Source organism: Caloenas nicobarica, chromosome 2 (assembly GCF_036013445.1).
Source record: "Caloenas nicobarica isolate bCalNic1 chromosome 2, bCalNic1.hap1, whole genome shotgun sequence".
Lineage (NCBI taxonomy): Eukaryota > Metazoa > Chordata > Aves > Columbiformes > Columbidae > Caloenas > Caloenas nicobarica.
In genome coordinates this window covers 21,382,739-21,401,618 of record NC_088246.1, presented here as the reverse complement: position 1 = coordinate 21,401,618, position 18,880 = coordinate 21,382,739, and the positions used below count along the sequence as shown (strand labels likewise).

Below are 18,880 nucleotides of genomic sequence, written 5' to 3'. Positions count from 1 at the left end.
TCTGCCATTTTCTGAAAGGGTTTAGCACCCAGCATGATGGGGCAGTGGGAAACCATGACCCATTGCTACAAGTCAATGGAAAAACATATCTTTTACTGCGAGTTTTCCTTAATGGTGGCTCATCACCTCAGCTTGCCCTTCACCTATGTTAACCCATAGAGGGTAATGACATGCAATCAATAATAACTTTTTAGTGCCTTAAACGAAAACACTCTCTTTCACATCTGTTTTTAGTTGTCTGAGTGTGTGTTTTTGGGAAGAAATGAAATTTTGTTAGCTGACGTGCCAATAACATTGGACTTTCAGATTTTCTCAGGTTGAGTTTAGGGGATAGTGGACCCCATGCCATGAAGAAATAAGTCCAGAGTGACAAATGACAAACATGATAAACAGGTGTTCTTCTATTGTAGCCCATGATCCTCTTGTCCTCTAAAGCTTATGGGTATGACCAACAAATAATCCTCTTTAATTATTTTTCTGTGCAACAAGATTAGGTGATCATTAAGGCTATTGAGACTGCTGGGTTCCTCCCTTCCCACTGTTCCAGGATGGAACAAACAAGCTTATTGCAATCTGGACCTATGATGTGGACACTTGATAAATCAGACTATATTTCTTTCTTTTATACTATAGGTATAGATATATGTTACCAACTTAACTTGTTTGATATCAAAATAACTTTTTGTGTGTCAAGAGGTATAACTGGGCAGCATGGCTGTTTCTTTTTTGATCCACAGAAGCACTTGCACTATTGTGGCTGCTGTGATAGTATTTGCACAGTGAAACTTCTGCCTGCTCTTGTGACAACATTCTGTACCTCTTTTCCCTTTATTAATAGGAAGTTCTAGTGATTCCCTGTTTATTTGCATAAGGAAAATATCTGACCTCCCAAGAACAAGAATTATTATAATACTTGGAATTCTTATTGATACTCCAGTGCTGTACTGTTGCCTCCTAAAATTCTCATTATTTAAGTGCTAATTATTAGGTATTGGAATTGAAAAGTTGATAGGTTTGTGCACATACAAAGACAGACTTTTGAAAGGACACACTGATTCACTGGGTTTTCAAAGAAGCTATGAAATGCTGTTGGTCATGGCTGGGAGTCTATACTGTTTGAAAGATTTTTTTTCTAGATATAACTTGCAAAGGAAGGAGAAATATTTACAAAGACTTTATCCCAGAAGAGGGATGGGGCTAAGGAGGAAACATGGATTTGTACATTTTAATAAGTAATAAATGGACAACGGATTCCTGTATCATGAGTTAGACCAGCAAGGAAATAACTTCTTGACAATGAATAAAAGATAAAGCTGGTACTATGGTATAAAAGACAATTCAAAATAGTTTGTTTTGGCATTACAGGTAGAATTCAGCTAGAGGAGGTAAAATGAGTTCAGAAAGAGTCAAAATAATTAAAAGAATGGGCTGTGAAGGTTGAAAAAAAGTTAGATGAAGGCTTTATCAGCCCTCAACCCATGAGATTATAAGAACTACTGAATTTTAACTTACAATGTTCTTTGAGATGTTACACAGGAAAAGTTTCAAAATATTAACATAAACTGCATAAGGATTTAGAAAGATTTTAGCAATAATAAAATTACAAGCTTGAGTGGCATGCAGGTTGTGGGGCTGTTCACAAAAGTCATAAAAGGAAACATAAGAAAGATTAAGTTACTGTAGCCACATTTCCCCTCAACTGAGGGTGACAACCACAGGAAGATATTGAAGATACAGTATGAGATTTTAGTCTGAATAGAAAAAAAATCTGGTGGTTGTCATGTGTTAGCAGTGATGAGTCATTGTTAGCATTTTGCTGTCGAGATATCTTGCTAAAAAAACCATACTTTGACCAAGTTTTCAGGGCAAAAATATTGTGCATTCTGTATCGGTGAGATCTGAGACCCTCTCTTCTCCCCACATTCAAAGACTTGCATATATGTAATAAATAAAAATTACTATCGAGTCTCATAGTTTAGGATTCAGAACTGAAATTTAGCCTTTTGTTGGGAAAGAGAAGGTTCTTTTTCCTTCCACATACAGTGGTTTCTGGATGCCAGTTTTCCACGTTACTTTGGTATACCCTCTTTGGCTAAGGATGGTAGGTTGGTGGTTTAAGTGATGCAAGAATCTTATCTATCACTCTGCTTTGCTGGAGTAGAAATGCAGGCAATAAGAGGATGCAAATCCAAAACTAGATGATGACATGGTTTTAGGAATGTAAGGGAGAGTGTGAGATGAACAAATCTCAACTGGAAGGAAGGCCAAGGCAAATGTAATGAGACATAAGGAAGATAATAACGTGGCTTTGATACAAAAGTGTTGGTATGAGACGAAGAGAGACTGGAATTACATGCAAGCAAGTGTAGCAAAGAAGGAAATGTGGAGCCTAGGGTATGATGCTTACAGTGTAGAAGAGGGCTGAAACCTGAGTTGTGGATGAGTGGCAGCAAAACAGATTAGTTTTGGTTGGTTTGGTTTTGTTTTGTTTGGTGTTTTGGTGGGGTTTTTTTGTTTGGTTGGTTTTATTTCTTTGGTTTTTTTCTGGTTTTGTTTGGGGTTTTTTGTTTGTGTTTGTTTATTTGATTGTTTGTTTTTTGGGTTGGGTTGGGGTTTTTTGGAAAGAACCACATGTAGCTAGACTCCAGCAGGTTAACAGGAAAATGGGATTTCTGCTCTGACCAACAACCAGCATGATCAACCCCCACCTCCGGCCCAGGCAGTACTATCCATCAAAGTAACAGATCTTAACCATCTTTTATCAGTCTGTTGGAGCATAGAATTAGCCTGGGCCTTTTGCCACCAGGACTGGTTGAAGCACAATCTAGACACTCGGTATGAGTATATGTCAGTAGAATAGCCTTATAAAAACAGAAAGGTAAAACTGTGGTGTCCAGCCTCCTCTACATTGAGACACATTTGTTCTGATTGTCCTATCTCTCTTTTGCATATCTCTGTCTTACATTAATACATGTACATTGACTGAAAAAGATCAAGGGATTTTTGGAAGCAACGGGCAGGTCAAAGCACAAACTGATTTTTTCCCTCCCTCAGGCCATATTTATGTTTATTTTAGAAGTAAATGCATTCCAAAGATATGAAAGGAATGCCAGAGCACCGGACAGATTAAATGGTTGGAGAATGCAGAAAACAAAACAATAATTTATGACATGAAATCTGCAAAGCTTACAAACGATGATCCTCTCATGCCAAGTATGTATCCAGCAGACGTGTATAGCTTACAGTCTTTAGCCAAGGCAGCTCCACTGTCTGGACCTGAGGAGAGGAGGAGAGCCAAGCTTCCTGCTTGTCTCTCCCATTCCCACCTCTTCCTCAGCTGTTTCATGCAGACAACGTACAAGGCTTGTGTTTTTCAAGGGACTTTTCACTCAGGATTAGAGCAGCGTTCATGCAGCTATGCAGAGGATGAGCTCGCTTTTCATTTTGTTATGTAGACCTGTAGCTGAGCAGGTGAAAAATCAGCCTTTCATGCTTTATGAAGTACTGCTGTTGTATAGGAACTGCTAATATTGAACCCAGACAGGAAAAGAAACATCTCTCTCTTCTATGTTTTATTCATGTACCCATATTCAAGAATTTTTGAAATGCAAGGAGGCTACCATTTCTCTTGTAAAAATTCTTTCTAGCAAAGAGTTTTCTACATACACTACACAATGTCTCACTGTGGAAAAAAAATAGTACTGTTCCTGTAACTGTATAAACACTTGATACTTTGTGTTTATGGCACCATATACAAATTGATTGCTACAATGTTTTATGTGGATACTTCTAAACAAATATGTGATCGGTGTTACTTGTTACTCACAGCATCCTTTACTCAAAAATCAGCATAATAAGCATAAGTTTGAACAAAAAGTAAAGTAATAAAATATACTGTGAAATCAATCAAAATCAGGTTAACAGCAAAAGTGAGGCTCATATTCTGGCCAACTGTGTTACATCTAACATTTCCTGATTTTAAATAAATACTCAACTCTTTATATTTCAATAAGCTCCACTGACTATCATAAATAAAAACTTAAATACATATAATTTTTTTATAGGTTTAGGACTTGATTTTGGGATAGATATAAGTTTTGAATTTTTCTATCTTGCTTGAATGCATAAAAGTAAAGGAATTTCCTTGTCATTTAGTATTATTATCAGCTTAATTTTAAGTCTCTTAAATTCACCACTAATACACAGCACCGAAATACTTTGAAAAGATTAATCGGTACTTTCTTATAAATAATGTTTGGAAAATTTTCCTATTCCAAAGTGTTCTCAAGGGCAGACAGAAGAGATTCCAGAGTAAACAAACAGATTAAGTGTTAAAAAGTGCTTCTCTTCTAAGTCTTGTTTTGTATTCCATGTTAGAGACCGTAAAACCAAATGTAACTCATCATATTGATCCATTTTATTCATGTCATGGATAGATGAAAAATGTTTCCAGACTAAACAAATTACCCCAATAATGTGTGATACTTTTTCAGAGGTTATTGAAAAATATCAGAATCAATGGAATAGATATTATTGAGTTACTGAAATAAAGATAAATCGTTGACCATGTATTTGATGAAAAAGAGTAATATGAATAAAGTTACATTAGATCTGAAAAACTGTTTTACCACTGTTAAAATCAGCTTCAGTTACTGTATCTACTCATCTCAGTGTTAATATAGAGTCCTCTATGCTGTGTTTCCAGGTCGAAATTTAACCGGAATTCTTGGAAAGTGTTCATTCTATTCCAGTTCCCCTTAATGGTATTGATTATAGGCCTGAAAATGTCATGGCCTACCCTATAAATGAATGGACCTCAGATGTGATGGCACATAAGTAGAGTCAGAAGTCTCACTGGGAGAAATACGTCGAGAAAATCATAACCAGTTGTCATTGACTGTGGAATTAGTGGTGCAAAGCACCGATGAGGTCCTGTTATATTATTTTCTCTTTAATGGACTGTGTCATTGGCTTCAAACCAATGAGACATAACTGAAGAGACAATGTCTAAACTTGCCTCCACAGATGCTTGTGTGCTCAGTCATCATGACTGATAAAAGGGCTACTGTCACCGCTGCTCCAACACGATTAGTAGTGTGCAGCAATGGAGTTGTTCAGCTGAGTATCTGTGACTTTACATGCTGTTATGGAAATGCTTCCCTGTGTTTTCTTTCCTATTCAGCAATTTAAAGTAACATTGGTATTGTTTTCAACTAACTTCTTTACAGTTAGTAATGATTTTCCAGAACAACATCACAAAGTCACACCTCAGTATCTCTATGTTTTGGTAGGTCTGAGGACATCCTTCTAAAAGACATCAACAATTCTGTGAATTCCCTAGTTCAGGAATAACTAATAGAATACTTTTGTGCATGCTTGTCTGCACTTTCCTATTCAGAATACAGTATCTAAAGCACCAAGCTTCATTTTCTCATCATAAATATGCATAAGACAAACTTATTAACATAAATCTGATCTAACAGGTTCACCATGTATAAAGAAATGTGATTAGTTTGTTTCCTTGCCTATTTTTACTGTCATCTCAATTTTCTTTAGATTTTGCTTGTTCGTGTACTACTTCCTTAGAACTTTTGTTGTGCAGTACATTTAGCTGTTTGATGCATTGCGTGGTGTTTTTATTCAAATTTTTTCATTTTTCATATTTTTCATTTCATTATTTTTCATATTTTTCATTCAAATTCAGACTGATGCTAGAATTGTGAAAATATGGAGTGAATCAGGAAATCATGGTGATGAGTGGAACAAAGTCGAGTTACACTTGGGGAAACTGAGAAATTTTGAAGTTATCTTTGAAGGCATTCGTACCAGAGACCTCGGAGGAGGAGCAGCGATAGATGACATAGAGTTCAACAACTGCACCACAAGTAAGTTCAAAAGGGAAGTTTCTAGAGGGATGCTAAAGGAGATGTAAGATATTGGTTTTTTAAAATAAATCATTGGTTTAATGTTTTTATCATAATGTCACTGTTCATAAAATCAGTTATGAATACAGTTTTCGCTCTTAACTTCAATGCCATTTTCTAATCATACAGAAAGTCTTGTATTAGTGCAGTGATCTCACACTGAAGTATCACAGATAAATCCAAGAAACGTCTGAGTTTTTGTTTCATTAATTTATTTGGTTTTGAGTAAGTATTTTCCTTCTTTGATTCATTGAGAAGTTATTGAGTCTCTCATGTTGTATATTATCATTTTATATAAATTGTTTCAGGTTATACCAAGTGAAGCCTGTGGTCTCCCTGTTTTATCAGAAAGACCCTTGCCGTAAAAATGAGTTGAGACTGCAAATGAATGTTGTCACTATTCTTTTTCCCAGTTCAGTTCAAGTTTTAAGGCCAGCAAAGTAAAGAAAAGCTTTGACTGTTTCACAGATTAGTCAATTCATTTAATTCAACTTTTTGTGGACGCAGGCTAAAATAGGAACAGTTTGCCTTTTTTCTTTTTTTTTAATAGAACTTTGAAATACACAATTGAAGCTTTATATTCAATATAAATACAAATTTTTAAAAGATTGAATTAGAAAAGTTGGAAACCCAGGATTCTGACCCTTTATAGAGGTGTCATTTTTATGGTGGATGTTTTTGCACTGTAATAAGGTACAGTCTTTATATAATCAGGAAATGTTCACTTACAGCACCTCTGGTAATATATGCTAGGCACAGCAGGGTTTTCATTAAAGTTTAGGTGCATGTATCCTATGGAAATGGGTTCGTGCTTATGTCTTTGTTCTTCACAGGATCAGGGCCCTGTCATATATTTGCTTTTTAATAGTATGTATGTGCACATGCACTAGTGCACGTCTGGAAAAAAAAAAAAGGCAACAACAACAAAAAAACCCTTCCCCCCTGCCTCGATCTTTCTGAATCTGCAGTGATATTTGAGCTCAAACCAAAGTCAAGAGGGAATCATTGCCTTCTCTTTAGCACCTTTCACATCAGCTCCGTGTATGGTTTTTTTCCTTCTACTCCACAAGTAGAAATCTGCCTGCTTAATTTTCTCGAGGCTTTTGGTATGCCGACCTTCCTGTTGGTATGATGACATGAAGGAGCCTGGTCTGCCCTTTTTCATTCTTGTTGTTATTGATTCTTTGCCTTTGTAGAACAAACAAACAAAATACATTTTGCCAGATTCTCAAAAATAACATTTCCCGTGTGACCCAAGCCTGGGGCATTCAGAATAGAGAAAGCATGTCATGTCTAAATTGTTTCCTTCACAGCACAGATTCACAGCTTTTATTGTGTCTGTTGTAACAAAGCTAAAAGGCAGCAAACACAGTCTTACTGTGGCCAAAGAGTAGAGTAGTTCACAAACCAGAAGGGGGTCAGAGGTTTCTTCTCAGCAAAATGACTTGGTTCATGTACTGTGTTTATAGGTGCAGAATTGCTGAGCTAGACGCACAGTCAGGGTTCTCTAGGGTAACTGAAGGCCACATCTGTATTTTCGACTGAGACTTATTAAATTAAACTAAAATCTTATGTAATGTTATGGATCTGCTAGCCAAGGTACTTACATAAGCAGAGGAATAGACCACACACAGAAAAACCTAGAAGATAATTAAAAATAATTAAAACTTGAATAACAGGTTTAAAATAAACAGAAAGGAATGGAAATGAGAAAGCCTTTAAGTGCCTTGGGAAAAAAATTGAATGTGTAGCTGCTTCTCAGTAGATGGCATGTAGTGATGGGGTAGAATGTTAGAGCAATTCTGAGTCTTTTAGATATTTTGGGATAGTATCCTCCTCACAGACTCTCTTTTTGGAAGCTGCTGAATGGTGTTCCTGGATCGTGGTTTACAGTCAACACAATAAAATAATTCCCTCTTTGCAGAAGTAATGTACTCATGCAGAGAAAGTGAAGAGGGAAGATGAAGGCAGTCTGTGTGGGGACTTTGGACACATGAATATTAGAACTGCTTTTATGCAGTATGTTAATATTCAATGGTTACAACATAATTTGATAAATCCAAAGACTTAATTTATGTACATATGTTTTTCTTCAGCTTGCTTTCATACAGTGTGTTATAGAAAGAAACTGCACACACCATAACGGAATCGTAATGGAGATGGATTAGGTCTTCAGATTTCTTTGTTCTTCACTTACGTATAATAGTTGTGATTTACATAGCTCACGTTACATGAGTATTTTCTACTAACAAAGGAGAATCTTTTCAGTATTTCCTTTTGAAAATTAATTAGTCAAAAGCTTCTATATTGGTAGAATACTACAGATAACTTTATTTATTATGATCTGAGCTTCTGAGACCCTGCAAGGTTCGTTTCCCTCAGCTCTCACTAATTTCTGTGAAAGTGAAGGCCAAGAAGTAACTGTGACTTTATTGGAAATGTAAGTGGCCTTGGAAATATTGTCAGAGATAGAAAAAAAGAAGGTATAAAAGGCTCTTGTCAGTTGGTTGTGAGAGGGTAAGTTATTTTTTGATAGCAAATACCAAATCTGCTATCTTATTATTTTACAGGTTTAATTGAAAAATGCGAAAAATAGTGGAGTCATGTTCCAGCAAGAGAAAGATTGCTCTTAATATTAAATTAATTAATTTATTAATTGATTTTTTTTGTTTCCCACCACATTCTTGTGGGTTACCTGTTTGGAATCAGACTTCACAAGCTTTTCTTCTCAGGTTTAAGGTTAATAGGTTACACATTCAATCGTATTTGAAGTGGTATTTCATTTTTAAAAAAACAAAATCAAAATGCCACAGTACTCCTATTAATAGGAAATTGATTTACCAAATTGAGGTGAACAGAAATTTTCTTTAAAAAATAATAAAGCTTACTTTGCCTGCTGGTAAACTTTTTCTTTCCCTTACTCCTCATATATTTGTATTCCTCCTCTCCAATGTTTATGGTAAATACTGTAGGTGAAGATACTGAAATCCTTTGAAAAACTTTGCTTCCATGCTCCCATAAACAAGAAGCTTTGAAAGTCTCAGTAGAGAAATCCTTTCTCATTAGGATTCCATCTAGCTTTGTAGATCAGAGAGAAAACAACTAAAATGTCCTAGTGTTTGAGTGAGTAGGCCAACTTTTTATTTTTAAAATAAACCAGTGTTTTCTTTGAATCCCCAGCTATGTATCATGCAAAGCTTTACATTCAGTGGAGAATTGAGTTTCTTCTGCTCAGACACTTGAGAAAAGTTCAAACTCTTGTAACTGAAATATTCAGTACAAACCTGGCCCTGAAGTAAAAGTAAGGGAATTCAGGCAGAGAAAGCTGCTGGAGTTGATTTAGTCACTCAATATGTGAATTTACATTCAGCCAGAATGTATGTTCAGTTACCCGGAGTTTTTGATCTTTTTTTTTTTATCCTCTTCAAAATATTTTAATAGTTTATGATTTTTTTCACCTGTTTTTAGAAATAGGTCAGTGTCAGGATATTCTGATATGGGACACTGGGATTACATCACTGGGCTAAAACTTCTCAGTAGATGTCCTGAAATTAGTGGTAAAATTCTTATTGGTTAATCTAATGTTTGTATTCTGCCTTTAGAAGGTAATTATTATTAGATTTGAGCTGCCGGTTTATAAATTGCAGATATCCACTGAATCTGCTTCATTGTAGAGGAAGAAAGCTCATTTCGAGAAGACTAGTAATTTTTGGTAGCTGTAATTTAATTTTTGTTACTGTAACACACATTAACATGAATGTGCTTTATCCTTTTTGGGTGAAAATCTCACTGAACTCAGATCTAATTACACACAGAAGAGGGTACAGATGACGTACAGTTTGGCTCTAGGTAATAAATAATCTCCCTTCTGGAAACGTGGAAGACAGCCATGGCTGCCTTCCACGAGACATCCCAAATGCCCTCGTACAAAGGACTCCGTAGGGAAGGCCGTGTACTCAGGAGGGATGTGGAGGAAATACATGCTCCCTCAACCCATCATACAGGCTCCCAGAGTTACACTGGAGGAAGACTTGAATTCCTGCACAAGTCATGTTATGCACAAGGTGATTGCTTGAACAGCATTGCAAAAATTCTATAGCCTGACTTCAGAGAATGAATATTGCATTTGACAATCTTATTTGGGAAGATTAAAAGAATGGAAAGAAGAGAAACATGGCACCAGCTTGAAAATTACGATATTCTCTAAATTTTAAGGCACTGTCCAGAAGTCATTACAAAACTCTAATACTCCAGGATTGCTATTTCTCTTTGGGATTACATAAAAAATGCACAAGAGCTTAACTGAAAGATTTTCTCACCATTTGCAGCTCTTAGATTGGTATTAGGAAAACATTTGAGGTCATTTGCCACAGATTTTGAATATGAGAAGAAAGTTTTAGATGTTACCTCACTTTTCATGAAGAGACCTCAGTGGCTTTTTCAGTTTCTGTTTATCTTGTGTGAAACTTTTGAAGAGAAGTTGCTGACTTCAAAGATTCTTTGGTTTGGTAGTAAGCGGCTGCAAAAGCAGCTTTTCAGAATAAATTTTAAATCTCATCATTTTGACATTAACTTCACATATTGCTTACTCTTCAGATCTGAAGGTAGATTCTAAGGTCCCTTCCAACCCAAACCAGAATTCTATGATTCTGTGATTCTATGATAATTACTGGGAAATAGAATCTTCTGCAAAAGCATCACTTGATTTTTTTACCTTATCTCCTCTCCTCCCTTTCTTTTGCCATTTGTGGGCTCCAAAGAGATAAAGCCTAGAGCACCAGATTCTCACTTGTCACTCAGTCCTGAGGGCTTCTTCCTGGTGTCTTCTTTAGTATTAAGCAAAACACGGCAGCTGCCTATATGAGCTCCTTATTCTGCTGATGCACTCTATGCCAAGTCTGATCTTTCAGTCTTAATCAAATATAAAAACTTTTGTCTTTGTCTGGTGTGGGTTTATATATTCCATGGTATCAGCACTACAAGTTGAAGAGAATTTTTTTCTTGTCTTTTGTGTTGAGCCAGAGCCAGTTGTAAATTTCCAGTTTATTTGATATCCTTAGGTACCATAATACTACTTGTTTTGAGCATCTTTAGGAAGACTTTTGTATCTGCAGGTGAAATTCTTTCCTAAGATTCAATATAATTTGTTAGATCTGCTGTTTATGTCAGAGCCAAAGCATATCTTAGAATTTAATCTGGCCTTTTAAATGACACATTCTCTGAGGAGAATTCCCTATGGTTTCCGAATTACAAAAGAACCTTATTTGAAGTTATATCCAGCTGGCATGAGTAGAAAATGTTCATCTAGTTTTTCCTACAAAAGATTGCCAAGGTCATCCATGAAGAGACATATTATTGATGAGTTTGCTAATAGAGTTTTAATGTTCTATAAAAAGTCATGTAGAAAAGAGTATTGAACATTTGGGGTAAGGAAATGAAAACCTTGATGCAAATTTTGTTTCATAATTTCTGAACTTCAGAGTACTGAGTTCCAGTTCTAATGAAACCTTCTAGCAGCTTGTATTTCATATAGTTTAATTTAAACAAAGGGTGAAACTTGGAAAGTAAAGTTCCTTTTACTGAATAATATTTTCAGCAAAACATTTTTAATGTTTTTGTCTTTGATTATTCCTATATGTCAAGTATTGTAGAAGAGAGAAGGGAAGTGATATATATACTCTCACTATACAACACAATTTTAAAAACGAATAATAGAAAGAGGTGAACTTTCAACTGCAATTTGAAAACCTTTCTACACAAAAAGGACCTTAATTTCTAAAAAGACACATAAGGAGAAAAAAAGCCTCATTGCCCTTGAATATACATTACATGTTTTGTTTCATACTGATGGCACAGTGGTGGTGTACTGTTGAGTGAGTGCATGCATTCCTCTTGGAGGGCGGTGAAGATGAGACTCTTGATAAGCAGCAGCTCAGTGTATTTCACCTTGAGTTACACGTTGCTTTCCAAAACAGCTCAAGGTCTTGTTCACCGCAGCCTTTAGCAGCCATAATAAATTAGGATTCACCCTAAGCCTTTCACAAATACATAGCACTTGCCAAACAACCTCTGACAACATATTCTATGTAATGTTGAAGTGTTGTAATGTCACATGGCAAGAGCACCTCTTCTTTTTGGCTGTGTGACCAATCAGTTCTTTTGTGATAAATATTTTAAATAGGAGAACATTCATTTTGTCAACCTAACATGCTATTTATTAAACTTACTGGTGTCTATCAAACTAAAAAAATGTTTGCAGTTGTCCATTTTGTTTCAGACAATCAAGACCTATATCTTACAAAGCTGATATTTGGCCTATCTGCTTCTTTTCATTGTTTTAGATGTAGTGGATATCACAGGAATATTTTCATCTTGGAAAGCCTTGGTTAAAGAAAGGTCTCGTACTCAGAGTCAGAGAAACAGTCACTGATCCAGTGCTGTCCTGCAGTAGAAAACTTAAAGGAAAGACAACTGTTTTCATAGCCAATCTTTTCCTGGTAACTGAAAAAAAGTGTTTGGGTTAATAGTGTTGTATTTATCACCTATGTCCCAATGAATCTTGTCATGTCTATAAATTCTGTGAGCACCACATGGGCTAGTCTTCCACAGATATCTTATACTGGAGGCAGATATAAATATAGAGCTTGTGATGTATCCACAGTAGAGTCAAAATTTATTTGTGGTATGCACGATGTGCATCTGTGCCTTGCTTGTTTTCTATGTATATACAAATACATACATGTATTCTTACTCAGAAAGCTCTTATCTTTGCTGGTATTCTGAGAATTACATTGTACAGAAAAAATATGTAGACATAAAATTGACTGTGCAGCAACCATCATTAACATGCTTCTTTTGTAGGGTTTAGTGATCCAAAAGCCAAGCCAGTTCTATTGGTCTCTTAAAAAATACTTAGAAGATTATATGGCTCTTTGCTGCATCAATCCAAACAGTATTTAATTGAAAAGTGATACCTTTTGCATGCTTTTCCTTTTCTAAGTACTGCCATTTCATTTGATGCTGGGATTTGCATAACATGCAGTCAGTAGTTCCTGCTTGATCTATAATATGTCCTGTGCTAGTCTCTTGTGGTGTCCTGGTTTTCAGGAAATGCTGCAGTTTCAAGGGGAAAACAAATAAATGTGTATGATAAAACATTAGCACTTCACTATGCCTTTTTTTTTTAACTTATGAGACTCTATTGTAAGGGAAAAAAGGTGGTTTACAAACATATACGTGGTTTACAAAGATATACGCTGTGGTCTGACAACTTTAGTCTAGAGAAAAATTTAATTGCTCCACTGATTCTCAATAATCTAGTTGTTTCTCTGCTGATCTATATCTTGGTTGTTATCATAAGCTATGAAATTCTTCTTCATGTTTTTGTGGTTTATAGTCTATATTCTTTTGGTTTCATTTGCGTGGGGTTTTTTGTTGCCCGTATTCTCGTTTTGTGGGAAAGGAATGCATCATGGTCTTGTGACTTGCAGTATATCTGTATAGTCTTCAGATCCCACAAGTTTATGGATTGAATAATTGTAGGAGAGGAGAGAGCAAAGCATAATAAAAACCAAAAGTAACTTGCCCAAGAATGTCCAAGAGTGTTGGAAATTCATAAATATTTTTGAGCTTCTGTTGTCATTAAAAACAAACAAACAAACACCCCTAGCCACCACCCCCAATTTTTATAGTTCTATGCTGTTCCTTTATCACTCATGCTACGCCTGTAAACCAACACTCCATATCTGTACGGATGTTTTCCATGATGTAAAATTATGTGTAGACTCAAGCAAACAATGGATTCTTCAGTTTAGTGGTTAAACCAAAGATTTGGAAGAAGGTCAGGTCAAAAAAGAACATTTTCATTAAGTGCAAGTCTCTTTCTCATCAACAGTTTTCTTAAATTAAAATGAAACGTTTCCTTCTGCTTTTGGATATCTTAGCTCTCTTCAAACTTTTCACAGCATATTCAGAAACAACCTTAGTACTTACCAAAAACATTTCAACTCCCTGTAATTCCTCTCATTCCCATTGTGTGACAAATCCACATTTGCGTATTGTATACTTAACTATTTCACATCTCTGGTGTTTTCAAACATGGAATCAACTCATTCTTTTGCTTGCTTTGGGTCGCTGATCCATTTTAATGCTGTAACTTCTCAAGAATAACTACAGAGTAACACAGTGAGCAAACTACAACTGGTTTTTTTAAAATTTTTTTTCCTAATTTGTTTTGAGTGTATTCAATGGTATGTTTTTTTCCTTATAGGCTTCTTGAGTTGTTGTTGTTAGAAGAAAGAGGCAAGAAATAAAATTTGCCATATTTTCTCATGGTTTTTTCTGCTTAGGTTTTCTGTGTCTTTGGATTTTAATGGAATGTTGAGAATTAGATTACTGGGAAAAATAGATGTATAATATTACATGCTATATATAGTCAACCATCATCCAATACAGGTTATCATTCTACTTCCTAGTAATTGAAGTAAATCTGAAGAATATGATCAGTCAAAAACCTATACATTTTTACACAGAGTCCCACACAACCAACATATGCAATGAAATAAAATATTATGAAAATTTCTGGTTTTGTCTGAAATATCAGCTTTAAACATATCTTGAGGTGTTCATTAGGGGACATATTTTGCTTTATACTGCAACTCCTTAGAAGGAGGTTTGAAACATCCTTTTCCAAATTCAGTACTGATAGACACAAACTAAGATTTTGGCCACCTTGTAATTTTGATGATGAAATTAGAAATGGGCAAGATCATATTTTGAATATCCTCTCTTTTTCTTTGTTCAAAGCGGTTTCTAACTTTGTCGTTGTTGTTAAATTGCGGCTCAACCCTCAGAATTGAGAACTTGTTTTCTTTAATACCATTTTCTGATTAAATATAATTTTTATAAATTTATATTTAAATAATATATTTAAATAAAGAATATATTTAAATTTATATTTAAAGAATGTCTGGTAAAAATGAAACTTCTAAGCCTCTTCTTCTGTGTGCACATCTGTTTGGTTATTGGTGGTGTTGATATTGAAGTTGTTTGGTTAAAACCCACCCATAATTCTTGTTTTGATTTAGTTTTTAGCTGGTGTTTTTGAGTTTTGGTCAAAATGAACATGTACTCTAGAAAGCTGATTTTTAATGCCACAATTCTGAATAGGAATTCAGAATATTTAGTTTGACTCTGCTATGCTAATGCTGGTACACTAATTTTGAGAGGGGTTTTATTTTTATCTCTTCCAAAGGCTGTAGCAGAATCTTCATCTATATCATAAATGCAACCTGTTGTCCCTAAATATACAAAAGGTCTTAATCTAAAAGGATAAAATTCACAGATACTTGACTCTGTTTGGACTTCATGGCATTCACATCTCTTGAGATACAAGTTTTAATTATGACTGTCTATCTATGGATCACATGTTTTATTTTAAGATAAACTAAGAAATGAATAATATTCTTACACGCTGTTTCTGGTATGCTTAAAATACTGTAAAGTATCTTATTAAAAAAAAAAGAATGACTGTAAATAATATTAGGTGCTAAATATAAATGATAGAATAACAAAACATTTTCTTGATTAAAGGGGAAAGGAGGTAAAGGTGAGGAATATGATCAGTCACAAAGCCATGGATTTTCAAATGTCATTCCCCTGTTTGGTAATAATCTACCTCTTTCATAGGCAGTGAAATAAGATATGAAAATTATTGTACCCTAATGGTTCTGCCATTAAATAATTTCTGTCATTACTTAAGCCACTGAGTGACTTAACAAAGTCGCTTAATTTTCCAGTGCAGAAATTCCAGTTCATGGGAAGGAATGGATATGAGAGAGTCAGTCTTCTCATAGGTGCCCACTGACAAGACAGAAGGCAATGGGCACAAATTAAAAACCAGAAAATTTCATCTGAATGCAAGAAAACACTTTTTTTTTTGTTGTAGTTTGTTTGGTTTTTACTGTGATGGTGGTCAAACACAAGCACAGATTGTCCAGAGAGGTTGTCGGGTCTCCATCTGTGGATATGTTCAAAACCCAACTGGATATGGTCCTGCACAACCAGTAGTAGAGGCTGTTTGAGCAGGGAGTTAGCCTAGATGATCTTGAGAGGCCCCTGCACACCTCAACTATTCTGTGGTTCTGTGCTTTTCCAGAATTTAGGGTAAGCCATATTAATGAATTTTTGATAGTATTTTCAATCATGTTTTAGCACATAATTTGGGAGAAGTGCGAAAACTGCCTTAAACATCACAAGTGTTTCAGTCATTTTTTTCTCAAGACTCCACTCCTCTGGTAAGGGCTCTCTGGTACGTGAATTCTGTGTAAAAAGCAGCCATAGCTCTTCCTGTATTCAACACATTCATGGCAATTCTGTTGTCTGTGGATTCCCTGACACCTAATGAGATCAAATTGTCAGCGTAAAATTTAAAACCAAAACAAGAAGACAGATATCGGTTTGGAACTAGATTTTATTTATATCAATGTTCAGGGATGTATGTATTTCAAAATTTAAGTCAGGTCCTGCATGTAACCAACCTTATCGCTGTTTTTTTTTTTTTAACCATCTATTCTAAATGTTTGAATTACATTTTAATGCTATGTTGTTTCTCTATTTAATATTACCTTGTGTACATGTTTAGACTACACTAAAGACTTAGTTCTTCTTTCCTATTTTGCTTCAGTGAGAACTTAGTTCCTCTGTCTGTAAAATTCAGTAAGTACTTCTATTTGAGAAGATTGATAGCCTGACAACAATAACTTCCCCTTCTATAAATATGGGTCTGCACAAAGGTAAATATCAAGGTGTTCTGTCTAGACTGTGTTTAATGATGTGTCACATTTTAGTCATGTTTGAAAGAAAAACTGAAACTTATAGCAATGAAGAGAGTCAAAATATATTATCCTAAATGTCTTTTTGCACAACTTGGAGCTCTAGACTGAGAAACAATCTTGGGTTAATAGAAGTGCATCTGAAATGTTGCACTTGGGATTATCAGAGCTGCTTCAATCAGTGCTAATTGAAATTATGCACCCAGTGCACTGAACTAAAAAATAAAGTATGTACGTTTCTTTATAGTCCGACAGTTCAGAAATGGCTGAATGTCAGCACTGTTTGGCTTTGGCCCTAGCGCTTTTTGTGTAAGTTACTAAGTTACTATCATTTTATGACACAATTTTCACTCACTTTCAGAAATGATCAAAAATTGTTGTAGTAAAACAGATTCTCATATTAAATACCATAAGAGGAATTTCTGAGCAGTTCACACACTCAAAGAAGTTTCCCTAAACTCTTAAAAAAATGTTAAACATCTTATAAAGGCTTTAAAAGTTTATGCATTACACAAATGTTGTATATCAGTGATTTTTCTCAGTTTAAAATGTTCTTATTTTCCAAATGATGTCCTGTAATTATGAGCAGAATAAAGAATTTAGCATGTATACTTTTCAACAGCTCACAGAACCCTTTTTTATGGAACATGCACAACAAATACACTGGGGAAACAGTCGTGTTGATGCTGAACTGAATTCTCTTCCAGACAAAACGTGCTACCCTGGAAGCTTTAGGCAAGACCAGTGCAGTAGTTCGGACATGCATAATGCATCACTAGAAGAGTGAGACCAAATAACAGCTCTTGGAAGCAGTAAATCACTGAAGTCATGGTGTAAAATGGCTAAACAAGTAAAAAAGAGCATCTTTTGATTTAATTACAATATTGTTTTAAATGTCCTGTTGGTTTCAGTTGGAGAGAATCCCAGGGAATGCCCTGCCCTCACTGATTTCATCTGTGGGAATGAGAATTGCATAGAGTCTCAGTTCGTCTGCGACTATAAACCAGACTGTGAAGACCTATCAGATGAAGCTGACTGCAGTAAGTATCTCTTCGTGTGTCAATGTAACATCCAGTCCAAATTATAACTTTAAATTCTGTAGCATATCTTAGGTGAATTCCCACAGCTACCCACAAGATAATTATAATACAAGCAGGTTGCCTGCTCCCCCAACACAGGTCTGACATTTTCAGATCCTCAGAGATATCTGCTGTAAAAAGTATATAAGTGTGATATAGTTGCAAAAGAGCAACTTGCTCAAACCAAAGATTAAATATATCTTGAATAAAAAACCCAAACCTTAAGGGCTAAAAACATATTTATGGAATAAAATCCGTGGGTTACAACAGACATTAACTCCGAGAAGAAATGTAAACTCAATTATTAAGTTGAAAGTATGTTGAGCTCTCAATGTTGAATGAGAAAGCTAAGTAAATTAATACACAATAACATTTACACGTGATTCTGCTGTAAAAAATGATTATTTAAAAACAGACCTGTCTTTCCTTTCAGATTAATCCTGTTTTTGTGATCTGAGTTGTGTCACTACTACATGTTCCTTGGTCTTTGTTATTGCTGCTACTGCAGAGGTGTGAAAGTATTTTCTTGCTATCACTCTATTATAGAACAGTTGGACAAAATCCAGTCTGTTTATATTTTTGCAGTCCTAGCGAATACTGAGACAAAATTTGTCTGTAGGTATTCTTCACTAATGTTGCTTGAGATGGAAGGACACAGCTCAGTTTTGAAAATCTGGATCAAATCAATAAGCTTTCCAGTTCAGACTTGAAACCCAAAAAGAGTAAAACATTATGCCTTTGTTCCTGCTCCATGTCTTTCTTTATTTGCAGTCACTATCCAGACCAGACTTTTGTAGTAGGAAGCTTTAGCAATCTCTATATACAGTTCAGTAATCAGTCTAATTGTTAATCTTCAAACTGGAGGGCCAAATTCTGCCATAATGCAGATATGATCAAAAGTAACCTTGGTAGACAAAGTAAATGCATCATATGCAGCAATTCAGTGTTCACACTGTGTTGAAGTCCAAATACTCCATCGAAATCAACCAATAGTTGGTGACCACTTGAAAATCAAAGGCATTTTCTCATGCGTGGAGTTACTAAA

The 18,880-nt window shown here is 35.3% G+C and overlaps 1 protein-coding gene across 1 annotated transcript in view; it reads left to right on the top strand.

Annotated features, from left to right (window-relative positions):
• Positions 1–18,880, top strand: part of MALRD1 (MAM and LDL receptor class A domain containing 1) — a 257,882-nt gene that overhangs the window by 156,814 nt on the left and 82,188 nt on the right. Inside the window, exons 28-29 of the mRNA XM_065627902.1 lie at positions 5,705–5,885; positions 17,668–17,796. Of these exons, the coding sequence (XP_065483974.1) occupies positions 5,705–5,885; positions 17,668–17,796 (310 nt within the window). The remainder of the gene's footprint in view (positions 1–5,704; positions 5,886–17,667; positions 17,797–18,880) is intronic.